Below are 27,629 nucleotides of genomic sequence, written 5' to 3'. Positions count from 1 at the left end.
TCAGTGGGGACATATGTATTCATTAGATATGTTATTAATGAATTATACACAAATTATTCTCACAAAAATGGTTTATAACTTGCTGCTAATTATAACACCTAATCTCTTAAACTCATTAATATAGAGATATTTTGCTGTATTTTTAAATTATCTATATTCAATATCAGGAGTTCTCAAACTTATTCTTTAAAAGTCAAGATAGTAATATTTTAGACATCTGGTTCTTATGATCTCTGTTGCAGTTACTTAATTCTGGCATTGTAGTACAAAAGAAGTCTTAGAAAATATGTAAAGAAAAGGAAGTATCTGTAAGTCAGTAAACATTTATTTAGAAAAACAGACGGCCAGAGCATGGGCCACAGTTTATCAACCTCTGTTGTAGATTATTGACATGTAAATAGATAAATCAGTAGACAGGATGAAGCTATCTGAATATACTAACACACTATAATAAACTTCACCATTTTTATTGCTAAATCTTAATGTTTAAAACATAATACTATCCTATCAAAAATGACATTTGATTCTTTAATATTTACTTACATAAACCTAGACTAATAGAGTATTTTTCTGTGGAAATTCAAGAATAGATAAAAGATTGAAAAATAAAGGAACAGACCTTTAGGGTCATGTGGAAAAATATCAAAAACTCTAAGATATTTGCAATTGGAGTCTTAAAAAGAGACACATTATTTAAAGAAATAATGGCTGAAATTTTTGCAAACATAGTGGTAGATACAAATTTACAGATTCAAGAAGCCCAGCAAAACCCACATAGGATAAGAACAAAGAAAATTACCAAGACTTCTCATCAAGCCACTGAGAACAAAAAATAAAGAGAAAATCTACATTAATCTTATAAGAACCACCAGGAGAAAGAAGCATGCTAAGCACAGAGGAATAATGATTTAAATGATCATGGACTTCTTTTCAGAAACAATGGAGGTCTGAAGACAATGGAACACAGTATTTTTAAAGTGTCACCAAAATTAATTTCTACATCCACTAAGAATATATTTTAAAAATGAAATTGATATAAAGATGTTTTCAGAAAAAAGAAACAAAGAGAATCTTTTGCCAGAACAGAAAACCTGAACTTCAAGAAATGTGGAAAGAATTTCTTTGAAATGAAGGATAATGTTATGAAATGGTATTAGAAGATATTAAATCTGGAAGAGGAATCAAAGAAAAGAAAAAAATGATGAATCAAAGGATATTTTCCTTTTTAATATTCTTAACAATATATAAGTATTTTAAAAGAAAATTATAATATATCATTGTCTTTGGGGTTTTAAAACATATGTAGTCATAATGTAGTATCTATGACAACTACAGTATGAAGGACTTGCAGTGAACAAATTTTTATATGCAGTCACAAGTTTTCTATGTTTTATGTCAGGTGTAAATATATTATTTTTAGAAGACTATGAAAACTTATGGAGGTGTATTTTAATCGCTAGAGCAAGCAATGAGAATGTGTGCAAATAGTCTTATTGAAAATGTCATTAAATAAACTAAAAGTCTAGAAATATTCCAGTAATCCAAAAGAAACAAGAAAAGAGAGACAGGGCTTCCCTGGTGGTGCAGTGGTTGAGAGTGCGCCTGCTGATGCAGGGCATACGGGCTCGTGCCCTGATCTGGGAAGATCCCACATGTTGTGGAGCAACTGGTCCTGTGAGCCATGGCCGCTGAGCCTGTGCATCCAGAGCCTGTGTTCTGCAATGGGAGAGGCCACAACAGTGAGAGGTCTGCGTACTGCAAAAAAAAAAAAGAAAAGAGAGACAGAAATAAAAAAGAGGAAGATAAACAATAAATTAAAATAAAATTCTAGAATTCAATTTTAAAAATAATTGCACTAGATGTTAATTATTGCACTAAATATGCCAATTAAATGAAAGATATTGACAGAATGGAGAAAACTAATTCTAAAAATGATATTTTTATATAAAGTGTTATAGTTATGTTGAAAGTAATTGAACAGAAAAATACCAACTCAAAGCATAAGAAGAATAAGTGGACTGTGTGTGCTAAATTTATATGGGAAAAAAGTAAATTTTAAGACAAATATAAATGCAAGAGATGAAGGGTAGTATTTCATAATTATGAAAGATGAATTATTCAGAAAAATCAAACAATCAAAAATATATATGTTAAAAAATATATGTTCACTTTTGGACATATATTAAAAACATATGTAAAATTTATATATGATCAAATAACAGCTTCTAAATTTATGAAACAAGAATTGATAGACATAAAGAAATAGACTACATGATAAGCTGAATGTGTAACATTAAACTTGTCTTTCAGAAATTTATAAAAACAACTAGGAAAAATGTTAATAAAGATATAGATGTTTTAAAAAACACTCTCAATCACCTGGAATTGGTTGTGATGTATAGAACACTGAACCTAAAACCTTCACAATATGCATTCTTTTCAATTGTACATGGGACATTCAGCAAGATACAGCATTTGATGAAATTTAAACAAATGTCAAATAATTTAAAAGGCTCAAACAAACCCACAGCTAGCATCATACTCAGGAATTCTAAATTCAAGAAGAAGACAAGGATACCCATTCTCACCACTTCTATTTAACATAGTATTGGAAGTCCTAGTCACAACAATCAGACAAGGAAAGGGAATAAAAAGAATCCAAATTTGAAGGAAGAAGTAAAACTGCCACTATTTGCAGATGACATAAAACTTTATGTAGAAAGCATTGAAGTCTCCACTAAAAAACTATTCGAACTAATAAGTGAATTCAGTAAAATTGCAGGATAGTAGATTAATATATAGAAATTTGTTGCTTTTCTATACACTAATAATAAACTATCAGAAAAAGAAAGTTAAAAACATGTTTAAGGTCATATCAAAAATAGTGAAATACCTAGGAAAAACCATAACCAAGGAGGTGAAATACCTATATTCTGAAAGATATAAAACACCAATGAAGAAAATTTAAGATGATACAAAGAAATGAAAGATATCTCATGCTATTGGGTTGGAAGAATTAATATTGTTAAATGGCCATAATATCCAAAACAATCTACAGATTTAAGGCAATCTCTATCAAAATACCCATGACATTTTTCACAGAACTAGAACAAATAATTCTAAAATTTATATGGAACCACAAAAGCCCCTAATTTCCAAAACAATCTTGAGAGAAATCAACAAAGCTGGAGGTGTCACCTTCCCAAATTTCAAACTATGCTACAAAGCTACAGTAATCAAAACATCATGGTACTGGCACAAAAACAGGCACAGATCAATGGAAGAGAATAGAGAAAAAAAACCCACACAACTATGGTCAATTAATCTATGACAAAGGAGGAAAGAATGGAGAAAAGACAGTTTCTTCAATAAGTGGTGCTGAGAAAACTGGATAGCTACCTGTTAAAGAATGAGATTAGAACATTTCCTCACACCATATACAAAAAATAAACTCAAAATGGATTAAAGACCTAAATGTAAGACCTGAAACCATAAAACCCCTAGAAAAGAACATAGGCAGAACACTCTTTCACATAAATTGCAGCAGTATTTTTTTTTTTTGGATCTGTCTCCTAAGGCAAAATAAATAAATAAAAAATAAACAAATGGGACCTAATTAAACTTAAAAAAAACTTTTGCATAGCAAAGGAAACCATTGACAAAATGAAAAGACAACCTACTGAGTGGGAGAAAATATCTGCAAAAGATATGACCAACAAGGGGTTAATATCCAAAAAAATATAAACAGCTAATACAACTCAATATCAAAAAAAGCAAACAACCAGATCAAAACATGGGCAGAAGACCTGAATAGACATTTTGGCAAAGAAGACATACTGATGGCTAACAGGCACATGAAAAGATGCTCAACATCACTAAATATTAGAGAAATGCAAATCAAAGCAAGAGATATCTCACAACTGTCAAAACGGCTTTCATCAAAAAGTCTACATATAAATATTGACAAGGATGTGGAGGAAAGGGGACACTTGTACATTGTTGGTGGGAAGGTAAATTGTTGCAGCCACTGTGGAAAACAGTATGGAGTTTCCTCAAAAAACTGAAAATAAAACTACCATATGATCTAGCAATTCCACTCCTGGGTATATATCCAGAAAAAGCAGAAACAATAATTTGAAAAGGTAACATGCATCACAATGTTCATAGTAACATGATTTACAATATCCAAGATACAGAAGCAACCCAAGTGTCCATCAACAGATGAATGGATAAAGAAGGTGTGATATTTTATATATATATACACACACACACACACACTGGAATATTACTCAGCCATAAAAATAATGAAATTTTGCTATTTGCAATGAAGTGGATTGACCTAGAGAATATTAGGCTTAGTGAAATAAGTCAGACAGAGAAAGACAAATACTGCATGATGTCATTTACATGTGGAATTTAAAAACTAAAACAAATTAATGTATATAGCAAAACAGAAACAGACTCAGGGATGTAGAAAACATACTATTGATTACCAGTAGGGAGAGGGAAGGGAGGATGGGAAAGATAGGTACATGGGATTAAGAGATATAAACTACTATGTATAAAATAGATAAGCAAAAAAATATGTTGCACAGCACAGGGAATTATGGTGGTTATTTTATTATAACTTGGAATGTAGTCTGTAAAATTACTGAATCACCATGCTGTACACCTGAAACTGATATAATATTGTAAATAAACTATACGTAAATAGATACATAAATGCATAATTAAAAGACTCAGTATTATACAGAGTTAAATTTTTGAATAAAATACAATTATGGTAATAAATTATATATCTCTGGAACCATAAATTCTATGAAGATTAACAATACACATAAATAATTCAGAGATCAAGGAAGAATCTCTTTCTCATACACATACATACACACCATAGGCACACACATGTACAACATGAAAATATTTTGAACTAGAGAGAATAACATATCAAACAATGACACAGCTATAAAAATAGCTGGGGGATAAATTTAGTCTTAAATTTTATATTAGAAAAAAAATTGAAGGTAATTGTATCCTTACACAAAAGACTCTTCCTGTCCGATTCATTTAGGTGAATTTCTAGAAGAAGCCTGATTAACATGTGCTAGAAAATAATCAGAATTATTGTTTTCTATAGGTAAATGAGTAAAATAATTGAAAGAGAAAGAAGCCATGAAGGAAATTTCTGTAAGGATGATGTTCTCTCTTGTTTGGGAATTTGATTACAAATGGCATATGCATGAAGCTTGACTATCACTAGGGCAACCAAAAATGATTCACAGTAATAAGTTAAAAATATTAGAGGACTTCCCTGGTGGCGCAGTGGTTGAGAGTCCGCCTGCCGATGCAGGGGACATGGGTTCATGCCCCGGTCCGGGAAGATCCCACATGCCACGGAGCTGCTGGGCCCGTGAGCCATGGCCGCTGAGCCTGCATGTCCGGAGCCTGTGCTTCTCAACGGGAGAGGCCACAACAGTGAGAGGCCCACACACTGCAGAAGAAAAAAAAAAAAAAAAAAATATATATATATATATATATTAGAAAGAGTATTCTCTGACCAAAGTACAATAAAATTAGAACTCCATGACAAAATCAATAATTAAAAACACATTCTTCTTGGAAATTTCAAAATTTTATTAATCAACTATTGGGTCTAAGGGAAATTACAGTCTGAAATTTCAGAACATCTTGGAAATGATAATGAAAACAAAGCAACTGGAATTATGGAATAGCAGTTATGAGAAAGATTTATAGCAAATAAATTTATATTAAAGAGATCAACAAAAACTATTATTTATACATTTTTATCTTGCATGTTTTAGTCATATTAAATATATAAATAACAAAAAATGAAAAGAAATTAAATACATAATGAATAATCCTAGAAAAAGCAACAATTTAAACCAATAGTCAAAGACTGTTTTTAATCCAGTTATCCTTCAATTAATCAAGGGATTAGTAATGAAGACATGCTATATACACTGATATTAATAGCTTTCTTGGATATATTCTTAAGTAAAAAATAGGTTGGATGATACTGTGAGTAGAGCACATGAAGAAAAGTCACAGTTCTCTGTTTTGTACAATTAGCTTTGGATGTATTTTTTTGTAATTATAAAACAAAGTTATATTACAGGAGCAAATCCGAAAAAATGAAAGTAAGATAAAACAAACGAATATAATTATATTAAGCTGTTTGCATAGCTCATATAGAGCAAATATCTTCATTGATTTTAAAATGTAGTAATATGACTGATGGGATATGTCTTAAAGAGAAAAAACTGCAAAGAAAAAAAATGAACTTTTCACTATTCAATTGTTGATAGTAATATTGGTATTTTTATTCAGAAAATGGCCTACAGGATAAAGAAAATTATTAATTATGACAATATAATTATGAATCAAGTTTTTCAGATAAACACATCAGTATAAAATCAAAGAAGTAAATATCCAGAATCCTACATATGATCTGGAAATATCAGAATGAACTTATGATTTATTTTCTTTATATATATATATATATATATATATATATATATTTTCTGGCTTTATCCCTTGAAAAGGAAAAGATAAGACCAATGAATATCACTATTGACAGATTATTGTCTCAATATCATTCTCACTAATATGAATGAGGAGAAATAACTGATTCCAGTTCTATGACAAGAAATATGCAAATACTTTGTCAGGAAAGAAGGAAACTGATAAAGATAGAGGTCATGTCAAGAAGGTGTAGAAGTTGTCCTGAATTTGCTCCTACTGGCCAAAGATATGACAATTTTGAGCATCAATAAGCATGATAATTGTGAAATATTGAATCATATCCAATAATTTGAGTCCAGAATATTATGTTACTCAGAAATGTATATTAATAACACATAGGTCACCTTTGAAAAATTCTGGAAAGCAACTCCATATTCTGAATATTGGCAAATGAAGAGAAAAAAATTTTTAATCTCTTTACCAGGGACAAGCTCTGCCTCAGAGTAGCAAACAAACTTTAAGGGAAAGTTGTTTTGTGTAGTATTACAGCTAAACAAGAAGAAGGGCTGATAGAATCTGAACATTTAGCAATCCATGTCAAAAATGGAACTGGGGGCTTCCCTGGTGGCGCAGTGGTTGAGAGTCCGCCTGCCGATGCAGGGGACATGGATTCGTGCCCCGGTCCGGGAAGATCCCACAAGCCGCAGAGCGGCTGGGCCCGTGAGCCATGGCCACTGAGCCTGCGTGTCCAGAGCCTGTGCTCCGCAACGGGAGAGGCCGCAACAGTGAGAGGCCCACGTACCGCAAAAAAAGAAAAAAAAATGGAACTGGGTAGATAGATTTATCGTTCATTATGGAATAGGAAAAATAGTGATTATCATTTATATGTTTCCTGCTGGAAGAGTATACCACCTATGAAGTATTCTTGGAAAAAGCAAAGTAAACAAGCAAACAAAACAGAATCAGACCACGATTCTAGAATTAACATTCAGTTGAAGGAAAATACAGGTGACACAGCAATACGTTCAAAGACACTGCATGGAGATATTCAGCAAAATCATAAAACAAAATGAATGGCGTTTCTTTTTTTTTTTTTCTTTATTTTAGGTACAAGTGACAAATATATTTCTTTTTATTGTTAAGTTTTCTCTAATGTATTTCAGTAACTGAAGTGTTTTATTTTATTTTATTCCACTGTTGGCCATAGTTTGAGCCCTACAGACTCCCTTCCCTTTCACCTCAAAGCGAGCTCCTTTGTATGTAGCCACACACTCATCATTAGTGTAAAGATCAGGCTGGATCTGCTCCCAAATCTTCTTCTTAGGATTCAGCTCCTTGTCAGGCTCTCCAGGGAAAGCATCAAAGGTAATTCTGTCTCCAGGAACAGACCCATTAGGAGGTGCCAAGATTTCAACTTTGTCTGGTGAACTAGCACACATCACCATTGCCTGAGATACTACTCCCCTCATCTTTGCAGGTTTCAGGTTACAAAGTAAAATCACCATCCGATTTTGCATCTGTTCAAGAGGAACATGATTCACCAGGCCACTGACAACTGTTCTTAAGGCTGTTTCTCCAACATCTACCTCTTCTACATACAAAGAATCTGCATCAGGGTGTTTTCTGGCAGTGATGATACAACCAATTCGAAGATCCAGACGGGATACATCAATAGGCTTAGAGTCAGCACTTCCTCCTGCTGGTTGTTGTTTTTTCTCCTTTTTCTCTCCTTTCTTTTCAATTTTCTCTTTCATCTTTTTTTCTTCTCCTCCTCCTCCTTTTATCTGCTCTTTGGCACCAGAAGATATGGCTGTTATTGGTATAGACTGTATCACATTTTCAGAAACCGCAGAATCAGCTTGCAGTGGAATACCAGATGGGAATGGTATCTGTTATACTCCATTTTGAATTTCTGCCTTAATTAGCTCTTGTTTCAATTCTTCAATTTCTTTCTTCAATTTAGCATTTTCAACTCGAAGTTTCTTCTCTTCTCTCAAAGTTGCCTGCAAAATTGCTTTCTCCTTAAGAAGGGCAACTTGCTGCTTAAGATATTCAATAATTTGATCTGCCTCGGCACCCTTCTGTTCCAGTCTCTTGAGAACGGCATCACTGGTTGCCATTTTTGCCAAGAAACGGCAGAAAATCATGTATCGGTGAACAGGCGGAACCTCGGCCGTCTCGGCCCGGAGCCGGTAAGGACAGCCTCCTGCTCACGAAGGCAGCAAGAAAGGACCCAATGAGGTGTCCTCGCTAAACGCCTGAGCGGTCCACAGGTTCTTCTTCAAATTCAGTGGCCCCCTTCCCGTGCGCTGCCACACCACACTCCCCGTCGTCCATTCCTTCAGCCAATAACGCCAACCATTCCGCACCTCTTCCTCGGTCTCTGTATTTTGTCGCCAGGTTGGGCGAGAGGCAAGACGCCGGACGTCGGGGTCTTTCTTTAGAGTTCTGGCCCCGTTTCTTAAAAAAAGAAAAAAAAAAGTTAAGTCATCAATGTAGAGGCAGAGACAATTATAAATTAAGGGACTTTCAAGAGAAATATAAATGACAAGTTACTGGCTTTCTTGTGCTTCCTGATTGAAACAAATTGTAAAAGCAATTATAAGGCATAAGAAATCTGAGGAAATGCAAACACTGACAGGCTATTTAATATTAGAATTATTAATTTTTAGGTGTTACAGTGGTTTGGGGTATGTGCATATTTTAATTAAAGAACTTCTGTCTTAGAAATAAAGTAGTAACTGATGATAAACACTGATGCATAATTTTGTCAGCTTCCAGTCAAGTCCCATATTTAAGCAAATTTCCAACATAAACTGGAAATCAGTTTTGATTTATTAACCAAGGTTTTTGATTATGTTGTACTGAAATAATAATTTCCATATATATATAGATAGATAGATTAGATGGATAGATTATATATATATATACACATATGTGTGTATGTGTGTATATATATATATACATACATATATATGCAGATGGATGGATAGATTAGAAGGAGAGAGAGTGTGACAGATGAGGTGGAGGAAAGGAGGGCAGGGGAAAGGAGAGAAGGGAAAAGGAGGGGAGAGGGAGGAAGAGGAAAGGACGGGAGGAGAGAAAAGAGCATGTGCACTATTTGAATGCAATTGCACAAACACTGTCTCATAAACCTACTAGTCATCACCAGATATTTTCCTATTTTACTGTGAGTTAATTCCCTTCAACCCCTTTTTTCCTTTCCAGTATTTCTACAAATGTAATCCCAAAGGGGAAACTGCAAAAACTTAGATCTCTAGTAAAATTGTTCTTGCATTATTATCTAGGTTAAATGATTGTAGCTGCTTTATGAATAGTCAAGTATTTATGTGTAAATATATTTGATAGGCAAATAGAATGATCTTTATTGAAGTTGAAAAAATGCACAGATGAGTAGCTATTTAACACAGAAATTAAAAAATATATATATGTGATATTGTTAATTGAATGATGGGGAATAGTGGCAAAATATTACTTATTAAAATATATTCAAAACCAGTTAGAGCTAGGCAATTAATTTAATAATAACATAGCTGTTGTGTGCTCTGAGAGGATTCTCTGGAATCATTAAAGGAGGTAATCTAACTTCATTGCTATGTAAAAATGTACCTGAATTATCATTAGTCACTTCTATATTTGGTTTATTATATGTATTATATTATCTTGGAATAACAAAATTCAATCAAGAATTCCTTAAGGGGCTTCCCTGGTGGCACAGTGGTTGAGAGTCCGCCTGCCGATGCAGGGAACACGGGTTCGTGCCCCGGTCCGGGAAGATCCCACATGCCGCGGAGTGGCTGGGCCCATGAGCCATGGCCGCTGAGCCTGAGCGTCCAGAGCCTGTGCTCCACAACGGGAGAGGCCACAACAGTGAGAGGTCCGCGTACCACACACACACACACACACACAAATTCCTTAAGTAAAATGATTTAGGCAACATATAATTTATATGGTCATTTTGTTCAGCTAAATATTAAATCTGGCAGGAAATTATGCCTTGGTTATCATTAAGTTATTGGCAAGAGAATTATGTAAAATAAATTAGTCCTTAAAAAGCGAAACCTGAAAATTATTTAATGAACAACAACAAAAGGAGTGTGTATTACTTTGCTGTATTAAAAATCACTCTTTGTAAGAATTGTGATGATATGGTTCAAGAAAATATACAAGGTTCAAGAATAAACCCTTTCTTTATACCTATTTTTGCTCTTCAGCTACTCAGCATGTGTTTCAACTTAAAAAAAAAAATGTATCCACCAAGTATATATAATAGCTGTAGACTCCTATGATCCTGTTTAACAAAATAAAACAATAAGTGCAAATTCAATTAAATATCATTTGTTGATTTTTTTAAATATCCGGCACTGTAATACCCTTTCTCTGTTTAGATACACTGTCCTGCTTCCTTCTAAAGCAATACATCATAATGAATTATTTATTTCAATGAAAATGAATTATATTTTGAGAATTTTTGGCATCTTCATGACACCTCATAGCTAACTATTCATGTGGAGTGAAATCCATAGGCCAATTTATAATTCTTATTGCCGTTTTCTCTGAAGACAACTTAGTTGTACCTCAGTGAGTTAATTCTGCTATTCATCCCTTATATAATGTAAATAAATGTCTATAATTTTTCCCTTTTTCAAATCTAAAGGGTGTTCAAACTGTTTATAATTAGAATCATGTATCAAGATTATGTTTTACTTTGTATAACATTTCCAGTATGAAATGTGGAATCTATGCAATTTAATATTTATCCTTATATTATTTATTCTATTGTGGAAAATAGCAATTTTTTAAGGTTTATAGAAGTTAGCACTCTAAGCTTGATTCCACTGCAAAATAAATAGTAACTCTTACTGAAAAAACATTGTACCTTAATTTTTTTCATCTTTATTGGAGTAAAATTGTTTTACAATGTTGTGTTGTTTCTGCTGTACAACAAAGTGAAGCAGCTATATGTATACATATATTCCAATATCTCCTCCCTCTTGAGCCTCCCTCCCACTCTTCCTATCCCACCCCTCTAGGTCATCACAAAGCATTGAGCTGATCTTCCTGTGCTTTGGAGCAGCTTCTGCTAGACATCCATTTTACATTTGGCAGTGTATACATGTCAATGCTACTCTCTCACTTCATCTCAGCTTCCCCTTCCCCTTCTGGGCATGTCCTCAAGTCTGTTCTCTGTGTCTGTGGCTTTATTCCTGCCCTGCCACCAGGTTCATTAGTACTGCTTTTCTTAGATTCCATATATATGTGTTAGCATACGGTATTTGTTTTTTCTTTTTCTGACTTACTTTACTCTGTATGAAATGCTCTAGGTCCATCCACCTCATTCCAAATAACTCAGTTTCATTCCTTTTTATGGCTGAGTAATAGTCCATTGTATACATGTGCCACATCTTCTTTATCCATTCATCTGTTGATGGACACTTAGGTTGCTTCTATGTCCTGGCTATTGTAAATAGTTCTGCAATGAACATTGTGGTACATGCCCCTTTTTGAATTATGTTTTCTCAGGTTATATGCCCAGTAGAGGGATTGCTGGGTCATATGGTAATTCTATTTTTAGGGTTAGCTTTTGCACAGCAAAAGAAACCATAAACAAGATGAAAAGACCACCCTCAGAATGGGAGAAAATATTTGCAAATGAAGCAACTGGCAAAGGATTAATCTCCAAAATATACAAGCAGCTCATGCAGCTCAATATCCAAAAAAAACACAAACAACCCAATCCAAAAATGGGCAGAAGACCTAAATAGACATTTCTCCAAAGAAGACATACAGATTTCCAACAAACACATGAAAGGATGCTCAACATCGCTAATCATTAGAGAAATACAAATCAAAACCACAATGAGGATCACCACACACACTGGTCAGAATGGCCTTCATCAAAAAATCTAGGAACAATAAATGCTGGAGAGGGTTTGCAGAAAAGGGAGCCCTCCTGCACTATTGGTAGGAATGTAAATTGATACAGCCACTATGGAGAACAGTATGGAGGTTCCTTAAAAACTAAAAATAGATGTACCTTAATTTTTGTTGAATATTCATGACAAAACACTACTTATGGACTGGATAAGTTGGAAATTTAAACTGGCCATTCTTAAATTATTAAAATATGCTTGTAGGATAAGTTTGGGAGAATATAAGAATACTTTTTAAATTTTATATTATTAATATCCTTTCTGAAGTACAGATTTTTATTTGTAGGAGATCTGCCATATTACTTTCTGTTCATCACTGGATACCCATATCAATCTCTGATGATATCCTCTCTTTCTCTCTCTCTCTCTCTCTCTCTCTCTCACACACACACACACACACACACACACACACACACACACATATTCTTTTTCAATGCCAAGTGTAAATCTTCAACTTTTTAAACAATGGAAATTCTGTAAATTTAAAAAAGGGATGCATTATTTTATACTTTTTAAAGTAGAGACAGACAACATTCCCTAAAGTTTTACTAAATCTTCTCTTATCTCTGCATGTCTGTCTCTATCTACCTACTTTAAAATAGTTCTGTTTTTATAGATTCCCTAGTGGTTCTTAGTCTGAATTTTTTAAATAAATGGATCATACAATTTAGATATTTCAATCATGTTCCTTTAGTGTTGCAAAAATCATGCTTTGCTTTTTTCTTTTTGTTCTTATTTTCCATTTTTTAGGTTCCATGAATTTCAAGGCATTGTTAGGCCTGGGAAAGGAGCAAGATATAATATTTTTCAATTAGAAAGAGCTTCTTACTACTTTAGAATTTCAAGAGTGTGGTTTGCCTTTCAATCCTATAGAGTATTACTATGTAGCTCTAATTATGAAATAAATCTTGGTATAGCTGTAAGAACCTTCCTCAGCCTCAGTAGTTTTGTTTTTTTCTAGAAGACTTAGCTTAATAAAGTGGCTCTTTCTTTCTACTTAACTATTTAAACATCAGTGTTCTAAGAAAACTTCCAAGGTGGTAAGTTGGGTCAGTGTGCAGTAGAGAGATCTTTCAGACTGTTTTATCTCTGTTTTATGAACATTTCCACATTTGGCTGTCTTATGCCCTCTGGGAGATCAACCAACCTCAGAGTATTTTCTTAAAGCTGTTTCTGAACTTCTTCTACCTTTATTATATGAATCATGAAGTCTTTTCTCTGAACCTTTTCCAGTTGTTTAATATGGTCAGTGCTGTGTCTTTGTGAGAGCCACTTTGATTCCTCTCCCTGGGACTGTATTCACAATATTTTACACTTTTTTGTTCCTTATTGATTCTCCTGCTAAGAACTTCTCTTTTTTCCCTCAGGATATTGAGATTCCACATTGCACATCCAGTTCTTTTAGCTTTTAAGGTTCTTACTGAGTTGTTCTTTCTACACTAGGACTGGGAGAAACCAGTAGAACAGAGAGGATTCCATGTCTTCAGGCACTCTCAAAATGAAACCAAAACTAAAATAAAAATCAATAAACAAATGAACCCCAATAAATTATTTAAATCCAAGTATGAAATGGTGAGAGAAAGGTGCTGTAAATTTCATGCTATGGAATGTTGGAGACCTAAATGTTTGTATTTGTAAATATCAGTGAGTCCAACACTTCATTTTACAAATTTTGTGCTATAGAATGCTGGAGACATAAATGTTTGTAAATATCACTGAGTCCAACACTTCATTTTCACAATGCCAAGCAATGTGCTAAATATGATCTGAAATAGGAAGGCAATTATGGTAACAAAGTCAAAGGAAATAGATCACAATCTCTCCTTTTCAAACTTTTGCAAACTTTCAGACTTCAAATGTAAATCTAGGGTCTTTGATATACGTTAAGTTAAATGGTTGACTATTACAATTCATTCAACAAATGTATATCAAATGCCTACTACATATCTGACTATAATCTTTGCAACGAGTATACAATTATGAATGAGACATGCTCCTATCATTTATTGAATTACAGTAAAAAGTATGGGGTACATATAAAAGGATACAACACAAAGTTGTGCATGCATTGATTCAAGAATGAGAGACCTATTGCTTGAATATTAGTGTCAGCAAATGTCTTTGGTGATAAAGTTAATAATAAAGCATTATTTTAATTGCCATTATGTTTTAAACTTCAAATTTTCTTTTGGCAGACACCAGAACTTTCTGTGAAATAGACAAAAGAAATCCTTATATATTTTAATAAGCTGGGAGTTTTGATATTAATTTTGTAAAATATTCAGCTCATCACACATTTAAAAGCATTATATATTTTTCACATACATAGAATATATAGAAATACTTGAGATGTCTGCTTAAAGCAACCTCTAATAAGAATTATTAATCTGTATATTCAAATGCATCTTATGCATAGAATGTGTAAAATATTTGAAAAGATTTGAGAATAGTTAAGTAATTTCCTACTTCTTAACGTGCATTGAAACAGTAGAGAGTATCTTAGTGAATGTCCACTTAACACCTTTCTGGATTAGCTAATGTTCTTCTTTCCTACGGTAAATTATACACTGATATCTCAGACAACATAAATATTTGTCATTAGGAAGCTCCTCTCATGTGTACTTTTATTCTTATCAGGTGAAAAGCATGTTGTTCTCAAACACTATCTTGGGTTCCTGGGTGCAATTCCAAAGTGTGTGTTAGGAGGAGGGTCTCCCCACACCAAAAAGCAATTATTGGACACCAGCAGGGTGTCTGGGAATTCAAACCAATTATGACACTGTCTACCCAGAGTAAGCATCAGATTCCACATGTTTAGGGTCCAGTCCCACAAGACTGTCCAAACATATATATGAAGTGAAATAAATAAAATATTGAAGTATGTATGTACTGTGATTTTGCTTGAAGACCTTTATTCCACATATATAATGTGTGTTAAATTTCCCAACAACCAATGACTTTCATTTCTAAGTCCATTTGTTTGTTTAGAGACAATAGCAAAGACTATGTTGCTATTGCTAAGGGCAAGAAAGTTGGCTTTTTATTCCCTATAATTTTCTAAAAGCTTAAGTAGTTTTTGAAATTCACTATCACTCTTCTTCCAATAATTATGACTTTAACAAACTTTTGTGGAATGAAAAATAAAGGGTAAAACAATATTTCACTCTTGTCTCTACTTTTACTAGGAAGATCAATCTCTGTGTCAATTGATTTCTTTGGTAGAATTCAGGATAATTTTACATTAACTATTGCTAGTGCTGAATGTAGTTAGAAAAAATAATATTCTCATCAAAAAATAAAAACCAGAAAGAAAATAAGTGTGCCAAAGACATCTTTTTTTATATTTCAAATTTTGGATAATGTTTTCAGTGACCATAAAAAAATCTCTCCTATACTTTAGAGACAACACTCTTGAAGGGAAAAATCTCTGATGATTTTCCTCCTAATTTTCCCTTTTTTATAATATAGGTTTATATATTTATGTTTCAAAAAGAAAGAAAATGCTATGAACAAAATAAAAGAGCCATGATCCCTGATTATCATTAACTCAGAAAATATAAAAGATTAATGATGATTGATGAGTGTGAAGGCAGAACAATACTCATATACATTATCCTCTATTTCAATGTTACATTGAATAGATAGGTTAAGTCAGGAAATTAAAAGTATAATTATTGTATATCCCTCCATGAAATGTGTTAGCCATAGGTTGGCAAAAAGATGAAAATAATTTCATTAAAATATTCTAACTTCTTACTAATATTAAGTTAACTACACATACTACAGATCAAATTCAGTTCTGGATATGAAATGAAAAGGCATAAATGTTATGGGCTCTCAATGAGCTTCCAAATTAATTAGGGAGAGAGACCTGTTATAGTAATTCTTCCTTCCACAAATAGAAGGGAGTAACTTCTAAACTGAGTTATGAATGATGAATCAGAATATCCACAGAGTTTGAAGGAGGGGTGGAACAATAAAACAAGGGTAACAGCAGTGAAGTATTCTAATACAGTGTAACTCATGAGCTAATTCTCTGAGGCAAAAGAAAGAATGTCACATTAGGAGAAATAAAATAATTATATTATAGTTGGAGCGTGGGGTGGTAGTGTGTATGTATGCATGCATGTATGCACACACAGGTGCACCATCATTTATATTGGAGGTCTCACTGGATGGACAGGTTTAGGAGCAGCAATCTGTTCAGAAATAGAAGCTTGAGAATGCATTCGTTTCATCCTTTTCATAAAATGAGTTAATGCCAGTTTTCTATATCAGAGTGTTGGCTCCATTGGAATGATGATGTAGAGACTTTCCAGTTTGCCTTCTTCCAAATCTGCGGATAAACAGGCTGGGCCAAGGCACTGAGGAGGCTTCTAATCCTTGTTAAGGAGGTTGGCCTTCGTGCTGAAGGCAGAGAAATGTAATTGAATGGGTTATGAGCAGAGAAATGTTCACAATGTTTTTTTTTAAGATCAATATAAATACTGGATGAGGAAAGAGTAAAATTAAAAGCAGAAAATAAGTTAGGAGACTGACAATGTGGAGGAATATATAAATTGTTTGAGAGAAATTTTATGCACATTAGTAAGAAAGATAAAAGCAATCCCTGACATCTGGGACAGGACAGCTAGGTCTTGTTCTTCTGTTGAACATGAACAATTTCATAGGATATCAACATCAGTAAAGTCATTCTGACCAACGTTGTTCAAAATAAAAACAAGACCACTTTGTACTCAGGTCTGAACACAGACTTTGAACATTATCTAAAGCATAAAAATGACCAAACATCTCGCTATCCTTACTAAAATAAATTACTACTGCCTCTTTACCAATTATGGTTTAACCCTCACTCTAGTTTCCCGCCTTCCTAAATAAGAAGGTACAGAATTACCTCCACTTCCTTACAGTAAAACCAATCCAATCCAAGAACAAAACTCCACCACATAAACTGTCCCTAAAATCACAGAACACAAGTCCAAAACTTATAATGAGGCCTTTCTAATACGTTCTTTCTGGGGTACCCAACAGTTGCTCCTGTGTTGTGTGCATCTTTCCTTATTGTAAACCAAGTATGTTCCTAGCAGTCTTTGCTAGACGCATTAGTGAGGTAAGGTAGCTATGAAAATATTCAATTACTTCTTCGGTTTCTAAATTAAGATTTAATACATGAAGAAATATCTTATTTGTACTCTCTTAGAGCAAAAGTAAAGGGAAAATTTATGACATGTGGGGAGATTGTTAGTAAAGCGCCTGGAATTTATGACATGGAAATTAGGAAATTCTTTATATGAATCATTAGTCTCTTTCTTTCTACTTCTTTTAAAAGGATTGCATCTCAAAATGGCATATATTTGATTAAAAAGCAAAATGATTTTTATTATGTTAATCACCATGAATGCTATAGCACTCTTAGTTTATAAGTACTTTCCGATTATCTTACTCATTAGGCTCTTTCAAGAATGTCCTCTAATAGAACAAATTTTTCTTTCAACATATTTGGTTGAGTCTTATATTGTGAGTCCTGTTAAATTTCCATAGTAGTACTAAGAAACATAATTTTTAAAAATTATTCATTTTTTATTCTTTAATACCAATAATTTTTATGCTTTAAATAGTAAAGAGATGCATCTCCCTATCAAATTGTGCTTGAGACTAGGTAACTGGTGTGAAATACAATTAAAAATGTTTTCATATTTATTAAATACAAATGCAGTTTCATTCACTGATAGTTAATACTGACATAAGTTTTGCAGTTCATCTTAGATAAATAACCATAATATTATATTTTTGAAATATAAAGATAGAAAAATTTGCATAGTTTTTAATTAGTTCTGAATTTATGAATGTATCTGTTAATATTCTTCTACCTCAAAAAAAAAACTGAGAAAAAAACAGCTTTGCTTTTTATTTTGTTGAATTCCTATGGCTAAATATTCATTGTTTTATTATATTTTTATGTAGCAAAGTATATGGATGTTGTATCACATAAAACAAAGTGAGTAATATATAACAATTTGATATAGAAGAGTATCTAAAAATATTTAAGCCATAAAATACATAACTGATATGAAAAATAATCATGGGAATTTTTTTGAATTTATTATTTGAAATGCTATCTAGACCTCTGATTTTTATTTTACTATTTTTTGAATTTTGAATTTACCAGATGAATTTCTTGGGCATAACATGAGAGGGTATTTGTGTTTTAGAGATCTTCAGAGAAACAGGACAAATAGAATGTGTATATATACATAAAAGATTTATTGTGAAGAATTGGCTCACATGAATAAGGAGGCTGGCAAATGCAAAATCTTCAGGGTAAGGCCGAAGGGTTGATGGAGACCTAGGGAAGGGTTGACGTTGGAGCTCAAACCTGAAGGCCATCTAGAGGCAGAACTGCCTCTTCCTCAAGGGACTTCATTCTTTTCTGCTGATTGATGAGACACACCAACATTATGAAGGGTAATCTGCTTTACTCAAAGTCTACCAATTTAAGTGTTAATCTCATCTAAAAATAACTTCAAGAAAAATCTAGACTGGTGTTTGAAATATATGAGTATTGTAACCTAAGCAAGTTGACACATAAAATTAGCCATTCACAATTTCTAATATCATTTATATATCATTGGCATGTTGAATATTTACTCCCCAAACTATAAGTGGAGTTGCAGTGCATTACTCATGCTTTCCCACAGAACTTTACTAGCTTTAGAAAAGAAAGGAATATTCTCTTCTGTCTTGAGACAAACCCTGAGTTAATTACATTAGAGTAGTACTGTGAATTTCTTGTGAGAAGGGTGTGATAGAAATATATTTTTACCATGAATATTTGTTAGTTGGGCTGGTAGTGTGACTGTGTGTGTTAAGTAGGTAGGTGTTTAAAAAATGTTGAGGAATTTAAACCATAAATACCTGATTACAGGCCAAATAATGAAAGATTAAGCAGTTCTCAATCTAATACTCGTTTTCTTGAATGAATACAAATTTTAAAGTGAAAAAAAAGAAAAAACTTGGAAAAATAGAAACTGTTTTCTTCATGAAAATCTATTATAGCACAAAATGCAAATACTTGTTTTCTAAATAGTTGCATATTCATAAAAGAAACCATTAATTTTGAGGAAAACTCTAAACATCCTGAATCTTTGAATGTAATGATCTTTTGTGGGACATCAACTAACTGGTAGAATTAAGGCCTGACCTCTTTTGTCCCCTGTTTTCTTCTTTTTTCCTCCCTCCCTCCCTTCGTTCCTTCGTTTCTTCATTCGTTCGTTCATTCCTTCCTTCCTTCTTTCCTGTCTCCTTCTTTTTTCAAGCACTATGTATTAATTTTCATTTAAGGAGATACAGAAAGGTAAATTAAAAAAGAATGTTCAAAATTTTAAATGAGGATTTTTTTTCATTATACCTATGCATATGTGGGGAGAGTATCTAATACTTTTAACAAGGTTTTATTGCATTCGTAACTGAGTGAAATATTTAAGCACTTGGAATTGTTTCAGAAGCATGATCTGCTTTATGAGCAGTACATTTTATTTTATCCTAAATGCTTATGATCTAAAGAATGAAAACAAATTAATTGTTTAAATGTTTACGTGACTTTGAATTTAGCATTTAATTTGTTAGAAATAGCTCTGTTGCTATGACATATACAATTAGTAGCATAGCATACATATAATGAAAGTTCCAACTTTGGCTAGCTTTAACTCAGGCAGTATCTACTCTGTTATTGCTGATGTTGGTAACTCCAACACAGAAAATAGCACAACAGAAACTTCAAATACAAGGCAATGGCACTTTCATAACTCATTACATTTAATGGGAAGCTTGCACACATGTAACAAAAAGCAGAAAATTTAGCTAATAAATCTCTAAGACATTTTCTTTTTTTTCTTTTTTTTTCTTTTCTCTACACAGACATTATTCTACATTTCAGCATCTTAGATTGTTAATAGATAGTTAGAGGTTAAAAAATAATCTGCAAAAGTTGTTGTTATCCATACACACACCAAATACAGAGTGAGAAAGGGACTATAGCTCATTAAAATTACTTATTAAAAAAGCTTTTACTGTTTTTCCCAACAGTATTGGTGCTATGAAAATATTTTGCTAAGAATTCCTTAAATCTTTCCATGTTCTAGTGGATCCAAATGTTTGTGGATGTTTTGTGATAGTTTCATATTTTAGATTGGCTTTGTGTGTGTATGTTAATGTTTGTGGGTATAAAAAAGTAACAGAAACAGCAAAACATATTTTTAGTCATATAAAAAACGATATAAAATAGTGAAGACATATATATTTTTATTCTCACAAAGTCTCTATTTCTAGATAGACCTATAATACTGAATCTTACCTTGAGGTCCATACATAAACATCAAGAATATTTTAATTCATAAATCTGTGTAGAAAATTTTGCTTTGTTTTGATGCATATTTTTAATTTTTTTCTGGGGTTTGAGAAAAAAAAAAACCAAAACTGATATTCAGATGAGGCACCTAGTTTTGTGTCTAGCCAAGCCAGGTACCCTTTATGATTTGGTGAAGGTTTTTACATATATCAAATATCACCCTGACATTTCCAAGAATCATAGTTCTAACTATATTCTTAAGGAAAAGTCAAATCCCCCTCAAAAATTTATCACTAATTCATTTAGCATTTTCTGGAGAATGTTTGATTTTTATTTTTTTGAGACAGCAAATTGCTGATACTTATATCATTTCTACAAAACTATCGAAGACCCAGTAGTAACATAAATCATCCCAGATGCTTAATATAACATTATTTCAACGCAAGACAATGGCATCTCCTGAAATTCAATTCTTAAAGTCTAGGCTTTGAATAAAACAAATCTCTTTAATAGTAACGATGTATTTTCCTTCCTTCCTTCTTTCCTTCCTTCCTTCCTTTGTTCCTTCCTGATGTATAAAGTAGATCACTTTGTCACTTTTAATAAACATACAAAAGTGGTCACCATATTCCATTATACTAAAACAAAAATATCATGACCAACTCAATAAAATATATCCAGAAAATAGGGCAAGAGGATCTATGTTAAATATCATTAATTGTTTTCCAAAATCTCCAAGAACACAAGACTTACAGTGAAGCATCATACTAAGAATTTGATACTGCAGACTGAGCTTCTAACTGTTCTAGTGAGAAATACTAAATCTTGACAGACAGCTTTGCCCAGACACCTTCATAAGAAATTGAATACAAGGAATGTACAATATGAAACATGTATAATATATTCCAATAAAATAGAGGTCCAAACAATCAAGCAGCACATGTCATTCTAAAGTGATCTGTACTGTTCAGTTAGGGTATGACTCCCTCCCTTGATTTAGGACAACATATTCACAGATGATATTTACAAAAAATTCAAGAACAAAAACTTAGTTAGAACCACATTCCATGGTGGAAGTAGAGGAAGAATAACATACATTGTATTTGAGATCATGTGGGAGAAGAGGCATGAAATATATTAAGACTCTTTGGCAGCATCACTAAATAGAAGACTGGAGGTGGAATGATCATTAAATTTTGGATAAAAAGGTGGGGAAATTTTTTCCCTCAACTTTTTATTACTGTGACACTATGCCTTGTTATGAAGCTTGTTTGTTTTGTTTTTATATTTTCTTATAGACATTTTCTTGATTTCCCCACAAAAGCATTATAAATTCAACAGACAGTTTTCCTTTCCATTCCTCTCTGCTCTGAAGTCTCTAACTCAGTCTTTCTCATAAAATCAATGATAGAAGTTACTAGACAGTGTAGAGAATAAGAGAGTTGAAAAAAAAATCAAATAAGCAAGGAGGAAATAGCATCCTTCCTCTTAGAGGTAGACTAAGACTCATTCTGAAACTCAGAATCATGCTGTTATTTAGTCTCTCTTTATGTCCAGGTAATAATAATGAGAGAAAGATCTGCATTTGCCCAGTTTTAGGGTATTTTTTAGGCAGTATTTCCTATACTATGTCTGCTGATGTTACTAGAATTTTACTCCCTGTTATGCATTGAAGGTTTGTGTCTGTCCCGCCAGATTCATATGTTGAAGCCCTTACCCCCAGTGTGACTGTATTTGGAGATGGAGTCTCAAAGTAAGTAATTAAGGTTAAATAAGGTCATAATGAGGGACCCTGATGCCATAGGATTAGTGTTTTATAAGAGATACCAGAGAGCTTGCACTCTCTTTACATGTATATGTGCCTAGGAAAGGTCATTTGGGAGAAAACAGCCACTGGAAAACCAGGAAAAGAGTATTTTTCAGAAGCCAAAACCTGTTGGAACCTTGATCTTTGACTTTCCAGCCTCCAGAAGTTGGAGTAAACTAAATTTCTTTTGTTTAAGCCACCCCGTCTATGGTATTTTGTTACAGCAGCCCGAGTGGACTAATACACTCTCACTACTCCAGACTGCAACTCCAAAAACTCCTTTAATATGTAGACTTACTGCAGTTTACTGAGTTTCCTGGCTAAGTTTTATTACTACTGAGGTAGCCCTTCTACATCAGATCATTTACAGTTCTATTCCTACTTCTTCAATTGTCCAGATATCTACTGCCCACTCTGTACACATACTAAATACCACCATGAACTGTATATTCAAAAGGGGAAATATAAAAGCTGGAGACTAACTCTGGTGATATAGCAAAATATTCTTGCCCCACAGAGATGGATAAGGGGAACAGTGACCAAAGATAAGAAATAGTAGAGCACTTTTATTCTGTGGGACAATAAGCAAAAGAGAGGGCTGAGGGAGGACTAATATCTCCTTTATATGTACATGTATGAATCCTACCATATGCATGTTTTCGCTTTTTTTGTAAATGTTTTATCTCCTGCAGTGAATATGATGGCATTTAATAGCAGAGTTCAGTATCCCTTTTACCTTGTGAACAATAAAGCCCTGAAGAAAGCAAATTTATTTTAATTCTGAATATCTGGCACTATTTAAAACAACAGTGGACTTTGATAGCATTTATTTTAAGGCATTCTGAATTCTGAACCAATTCTGCCACTCGGTTGTTATTTGTTTTGTATGTTTGATTTATATGTACAATTTTACATATTTAGAGATTGTATCAAAGTTTATTTTGGTTCCTTTAACATCTTTATTATATTAAAAAATTAAATTAATGTCATCTAAACTAGAGTGTACACACAGTTCCTCCTTCTTTTTCTTCTACAGAGTGGTAACTTTATTACTTAATAAAAATAACAGTACAACACAATGAGATTTCTAGAAATCCACTGCAATCTGGGAGCCCTGAGGTTTTTTTTTTCTTTTTTTAACATGTTTTTTTTTTTTTTTTTTTTTTTTTTTTGCTGTACGCGGGCCTCTCACTGTTGTGGCCTCTCCTGTTGTGGAGCACAGGCTCCGGATGTGCAGGCTCAGTGGCCATGGCTCATGGGCATAGCCACTCAACGGCATGTGGGATCTTCCCAGACCAGGACACGAACCCATGTCCCCTGCATCGGCAGGCGGACTCTCAACTACTGCGCCACCAGGGAAGCCCTTAACATCTTTATTGGAGTATAACTGTTCTACATTGCTGTGTTTGTTGCTGCTGTATAATAAAGTGAATCAGCTATATGTATACATATATCACCATATCACCTCTCTCTTGCATCTCACTTTCACCCTCCCTATCCCACCTCTCTAGGTGGTCACAAAGCACCACACTGATTTCCCTGTGCTATGTGGCTGCTTCCCACTAGATATCTATTTTACATTTGGTAGTGTTTATATGTCAATGTCACTCTCTCACTTTGTCTCAGCTTACCCTTCCCCCTTCCCATGTCCTCAAGTCCATTCTCTAAGTCTGCATCTTTATTCCTGTCCTGCCCCTAGGTTATTCAAAACCATTTTGTTTGTTTGTTTGTTTGTTTTATTCCATATGTATGCATTAGAATATGGTATTTGTTTTTCTCTTTTGGACTCACTTCACTCTGTATGACAGACTCTATGTCCATCCAGCTCACTACAGATAACTCAATTTCATTTTTTTATGGCTGAGTAATATTCCATTGAATTATGTGCCTCATCTTCCTCATCCATTCATCTGTCAATGGACACTTAGGTTGCTTCCATGTCCTGACTACTGTAAACAGTGCTGCAATGAACATATTCGTACATGACTCTTTTTGAATTATAGTTTTCTCAGGTAATATGCCCAGTAGTGGGATTGCTTGGTCATATTGTAGTTCTATTTTCTAGTTTTTTAAGGGACCTCCATACTATTCATCATAGTGGCTGTATCAATTTACATTCCCACCAACAGTGCAAGAGGGTCCCCTTTTCTCCACACCCTCTCCAGCATTTATTGTTTCTAGATTTTTTGATGATGGCCATTCTGACTGGTGTGAGGTGATACCTTATTGTAGTTTTGATTTGCATTTCTCTAATGATTAGTGATGTTGAGCATCCTTTCATGTGTTTGTTGGCAATCTGTATATCTTCTTTGGAGAAACGTCTATTTAGGTCTTCTGCCCATTTTTGGAGTGTTCTTTTTTGTTTTTTTGATATTGAACTCCATTAACTGCTTGTATATTTTGGAGATTAATCCTTTGTCAGTTGCTTCATTTACAGGTATTGTCTCCCATTCTGAGAGTTGGGTTTTCATCTGGGTAATGGTTTCCTTTTTTGTGCAAAAGATTTTAAGTTTCCTTAGGTCCTATTTGTTTATTTTTATTTTTATTTCCATTTCTGTAGGAGGTGGGTCAAAAAGATGTTGCTGTGATTTATGTCATAGAGTATTCTGTCTGCTTTCCTCTAAGACTATTATAGTGTCTGGCATTAAATTTAGGTCTTTAATCCATTTTGAGTTTATTTTTGTGTATGGTCTTAGGGAGTGTTCTAATCTCGTTCTTTTACATGTAACTGTCCAATTTTCCCAGCACCACTTATTGAAGATGCTGTCTATTCTCCATTGTATATTCTTACCTCCTTTATCAAAGTTAAGGTGACCATATGTGCATGGGTTTATCTCTGGGCTTTCTATCCTGTTCCATTTATCTATATTTCTGTTTTTGTACCAGTACCATACTGTCTTGAATACTGTAGCTTTGTAGTATACTCTGAAGTCCAGGAGCTTGATTCCTCCAGCTCTGCTTTTCTTTCTCAAGATTGCTTTGGCTATTCAGGTCTTTTGTGTTTCCATACTAATTGTGAAATGTTTGTTCTAGTTCTGTGAAAAAAGCCATTGGTAGTTTGATAGAGATTGCATTTAATCTGTACATTGTTTTGGGTAGTATAGTCATTTTCACAATGTTGATTCTTCCAATCCAAGAACATGGTATATCTCTCCATCTGATTGTATCATCTTTAATTTCTTCCATCAGTGTCTTATAGTTTTCTGCATACAGGTCTTTTGTCTCCTTAGGTAGGTTTGTTCCTAGGCATTTTATTCTTTTTGTTGCAAGGTAAATGGGAGTGTTTCTTTAATTTCTCTTTCAGATATTTCATCATTAGTGTATAGGAATGCAAGAGATTTCTGTGCATTAATTTTGTATCCTGCAACTTTACCAAATTCATTGATTACCTCTAATAGTTTTCTGGTAGCATCTTTAGGATTCTCTATGTATAGTATCATGTCATCTTCAAACAGCATGTCTCTGATTGCTGTGGCTATAACTTCCAAAACTATGTTGAAGAATAGTGGTGAAAGTCGGCAAACTTATCTTATTCCTGATCATAGTGGAAATGGCCTAAGTTCTTAACCATTGAGAACGAGGTTGGCTTTTGGTTTGTCATATATGGCCTGTATTATGTTGAGGTAAGTTCCCTCCATGTATACTTTCTGTAGGGTTTTTGTCATAAATATGTGTTGAATTTTGTTGAAAGCTTTTTCTGCATCTATTGATATAATCATATGCTTTTTATCCTTCAGTTTGTTAATATGGTATATCACATTGATTGATTTACATATATTAAACAATCCTTGAATTCCTGGGATAAACCCCACTTGATCATGGTGTATGATCCCTTTAATGTGCTGCAGGATTCTTTTGGCTAGTCTTTTGTTGAGCAGTTTTGCATCTATTTCATCACAGATATGGGCCTGTAGTTTTCTTTTCGTGACATCTTTGTGTGGTTTTGGTATCAGGGTGATGTTGGCCTTGTAGAATGAGTTTGGAGGTTTCCTCCCTATGCTATATTTTTGAAGAGTTTGAGAAGGATAGGTGTTACTTCTTCTCTAAATGTTTGATGGAATTCGCTGGTGAAGCCATCTAGTCCTGGGCTTTTTTTTGTTCGAAGTTTTTTAACCAAAATCTTAATTTCAGTGCTTGTGATTGGTCTCTTTATATTTTCTATTTCTTCCTGATTCAGTCTTGGAATGTGCTTTTCTAAGAATTTGTCTATTTCTTCTCGGTTGTCCATTTTATTGGCATAGAGTTGCTTGTAGTAACCTCTCATAATCCTTTGTATTTCTTGAGTGTCAGTTGTTATTTCTCCTTTTACATTTCTAATTCTGTTGAGTGTTCTCCTTTTTTTTTTTTTTGGATGAGTCTCATTAACGGTTTATTAATTTTGTTTATCTTCTCAAAGAACCACCTTTTAGTTTTATTTATCTTTGTTATTGTTTCCTTCATTTCTATTTCATTTATTTTTGATGTGATCTTTATGATTTCTTTCCTTCTGCTAACTCTGGGTTTTTTTTGTTCTTCTTTCTCTGATTGCTTTAGGTGTAAGGTTAGGTTGTTTATTTGAGATATTTCTTGTTTCTTGAAGTAGGATTTTACTGCTATATACTTCTCTCTTAGAACCTCTTTTGCTGCATCCCATAGATTTTGGGTCATTGTGTTTTCCTTGGCATTTGTTTCTAAGTATTTTTTTATTTCCTCTTTGATTTATTTAGTGATGCCTTGGTTATTTAGTAACGTATTGTTTAGCCTCCATGTGTTTGTATTTTTTACAGTTTCTTTCCTGTACTTGATATCCAGTCTCTTAGTGTTGTGGTCAGAAAAGATACTTGATATGATTTCAGTGGTCTTAAATATATCAAGGCTTGATATGTGACCCAAGTTATGATCTATCCTGGAGAATGTTCCATGAGCACTTGAGAAAAAAGTGTTTTCTGTTGTTTGTTGATGGAATGTCCTATAAATATCAATTTAGTCCATCTTGTTTAATGTATCATTTAAAGCTTGTGTTTCCTTATTTATTTTCATTTTGGTTGATCTCTCCATT

General features: G+C 33.5%; 1 protein-coding gene across 1 annotated transcript; it reads right to left on the bottom strand.

Annotated features, from left to right (window-relative positions):
* Nucleotides 1-7,586: 7,586 nt before the first annotated feature.
* Nucleotides 7,587-8,663, bottom strand: LOC309961859 (aminoacyl tRNA synthase complex-interacting multifunctional protein 1-like). Its single transcript, XM_082839342.1, is given in 2 exon segments — nt 7,587-8,375; nt 8,379-8,663. Coding segments are annotated over 2 exon segments (963 nt in total). The 5' UTR covers nt 8,631-8,663; the 3' UTR covers nt 7,587-7,664.
* Nucleotides 8,664-27,629: the final 18,966 nt, after the last annotated feature.

The sequence above is a fragment of the Leucopleurus acutus genome (genome assembly GCF_964270905.1).
Source record: "Leucopleurus acutus genome assembly, chromosome: 5".
Lineage (NCBI taxonomy): Eukaryota > Metazoa > Chordata > Mammalia > Artiodactyla > Delphinidae > Leucopleurus > Leucopleurus acutus.
The sequence above is the reverse complement of the archived record's forward strand: the minus strand, read 5'-3'. Positions and strand labels throughout refer to the sequence as shown.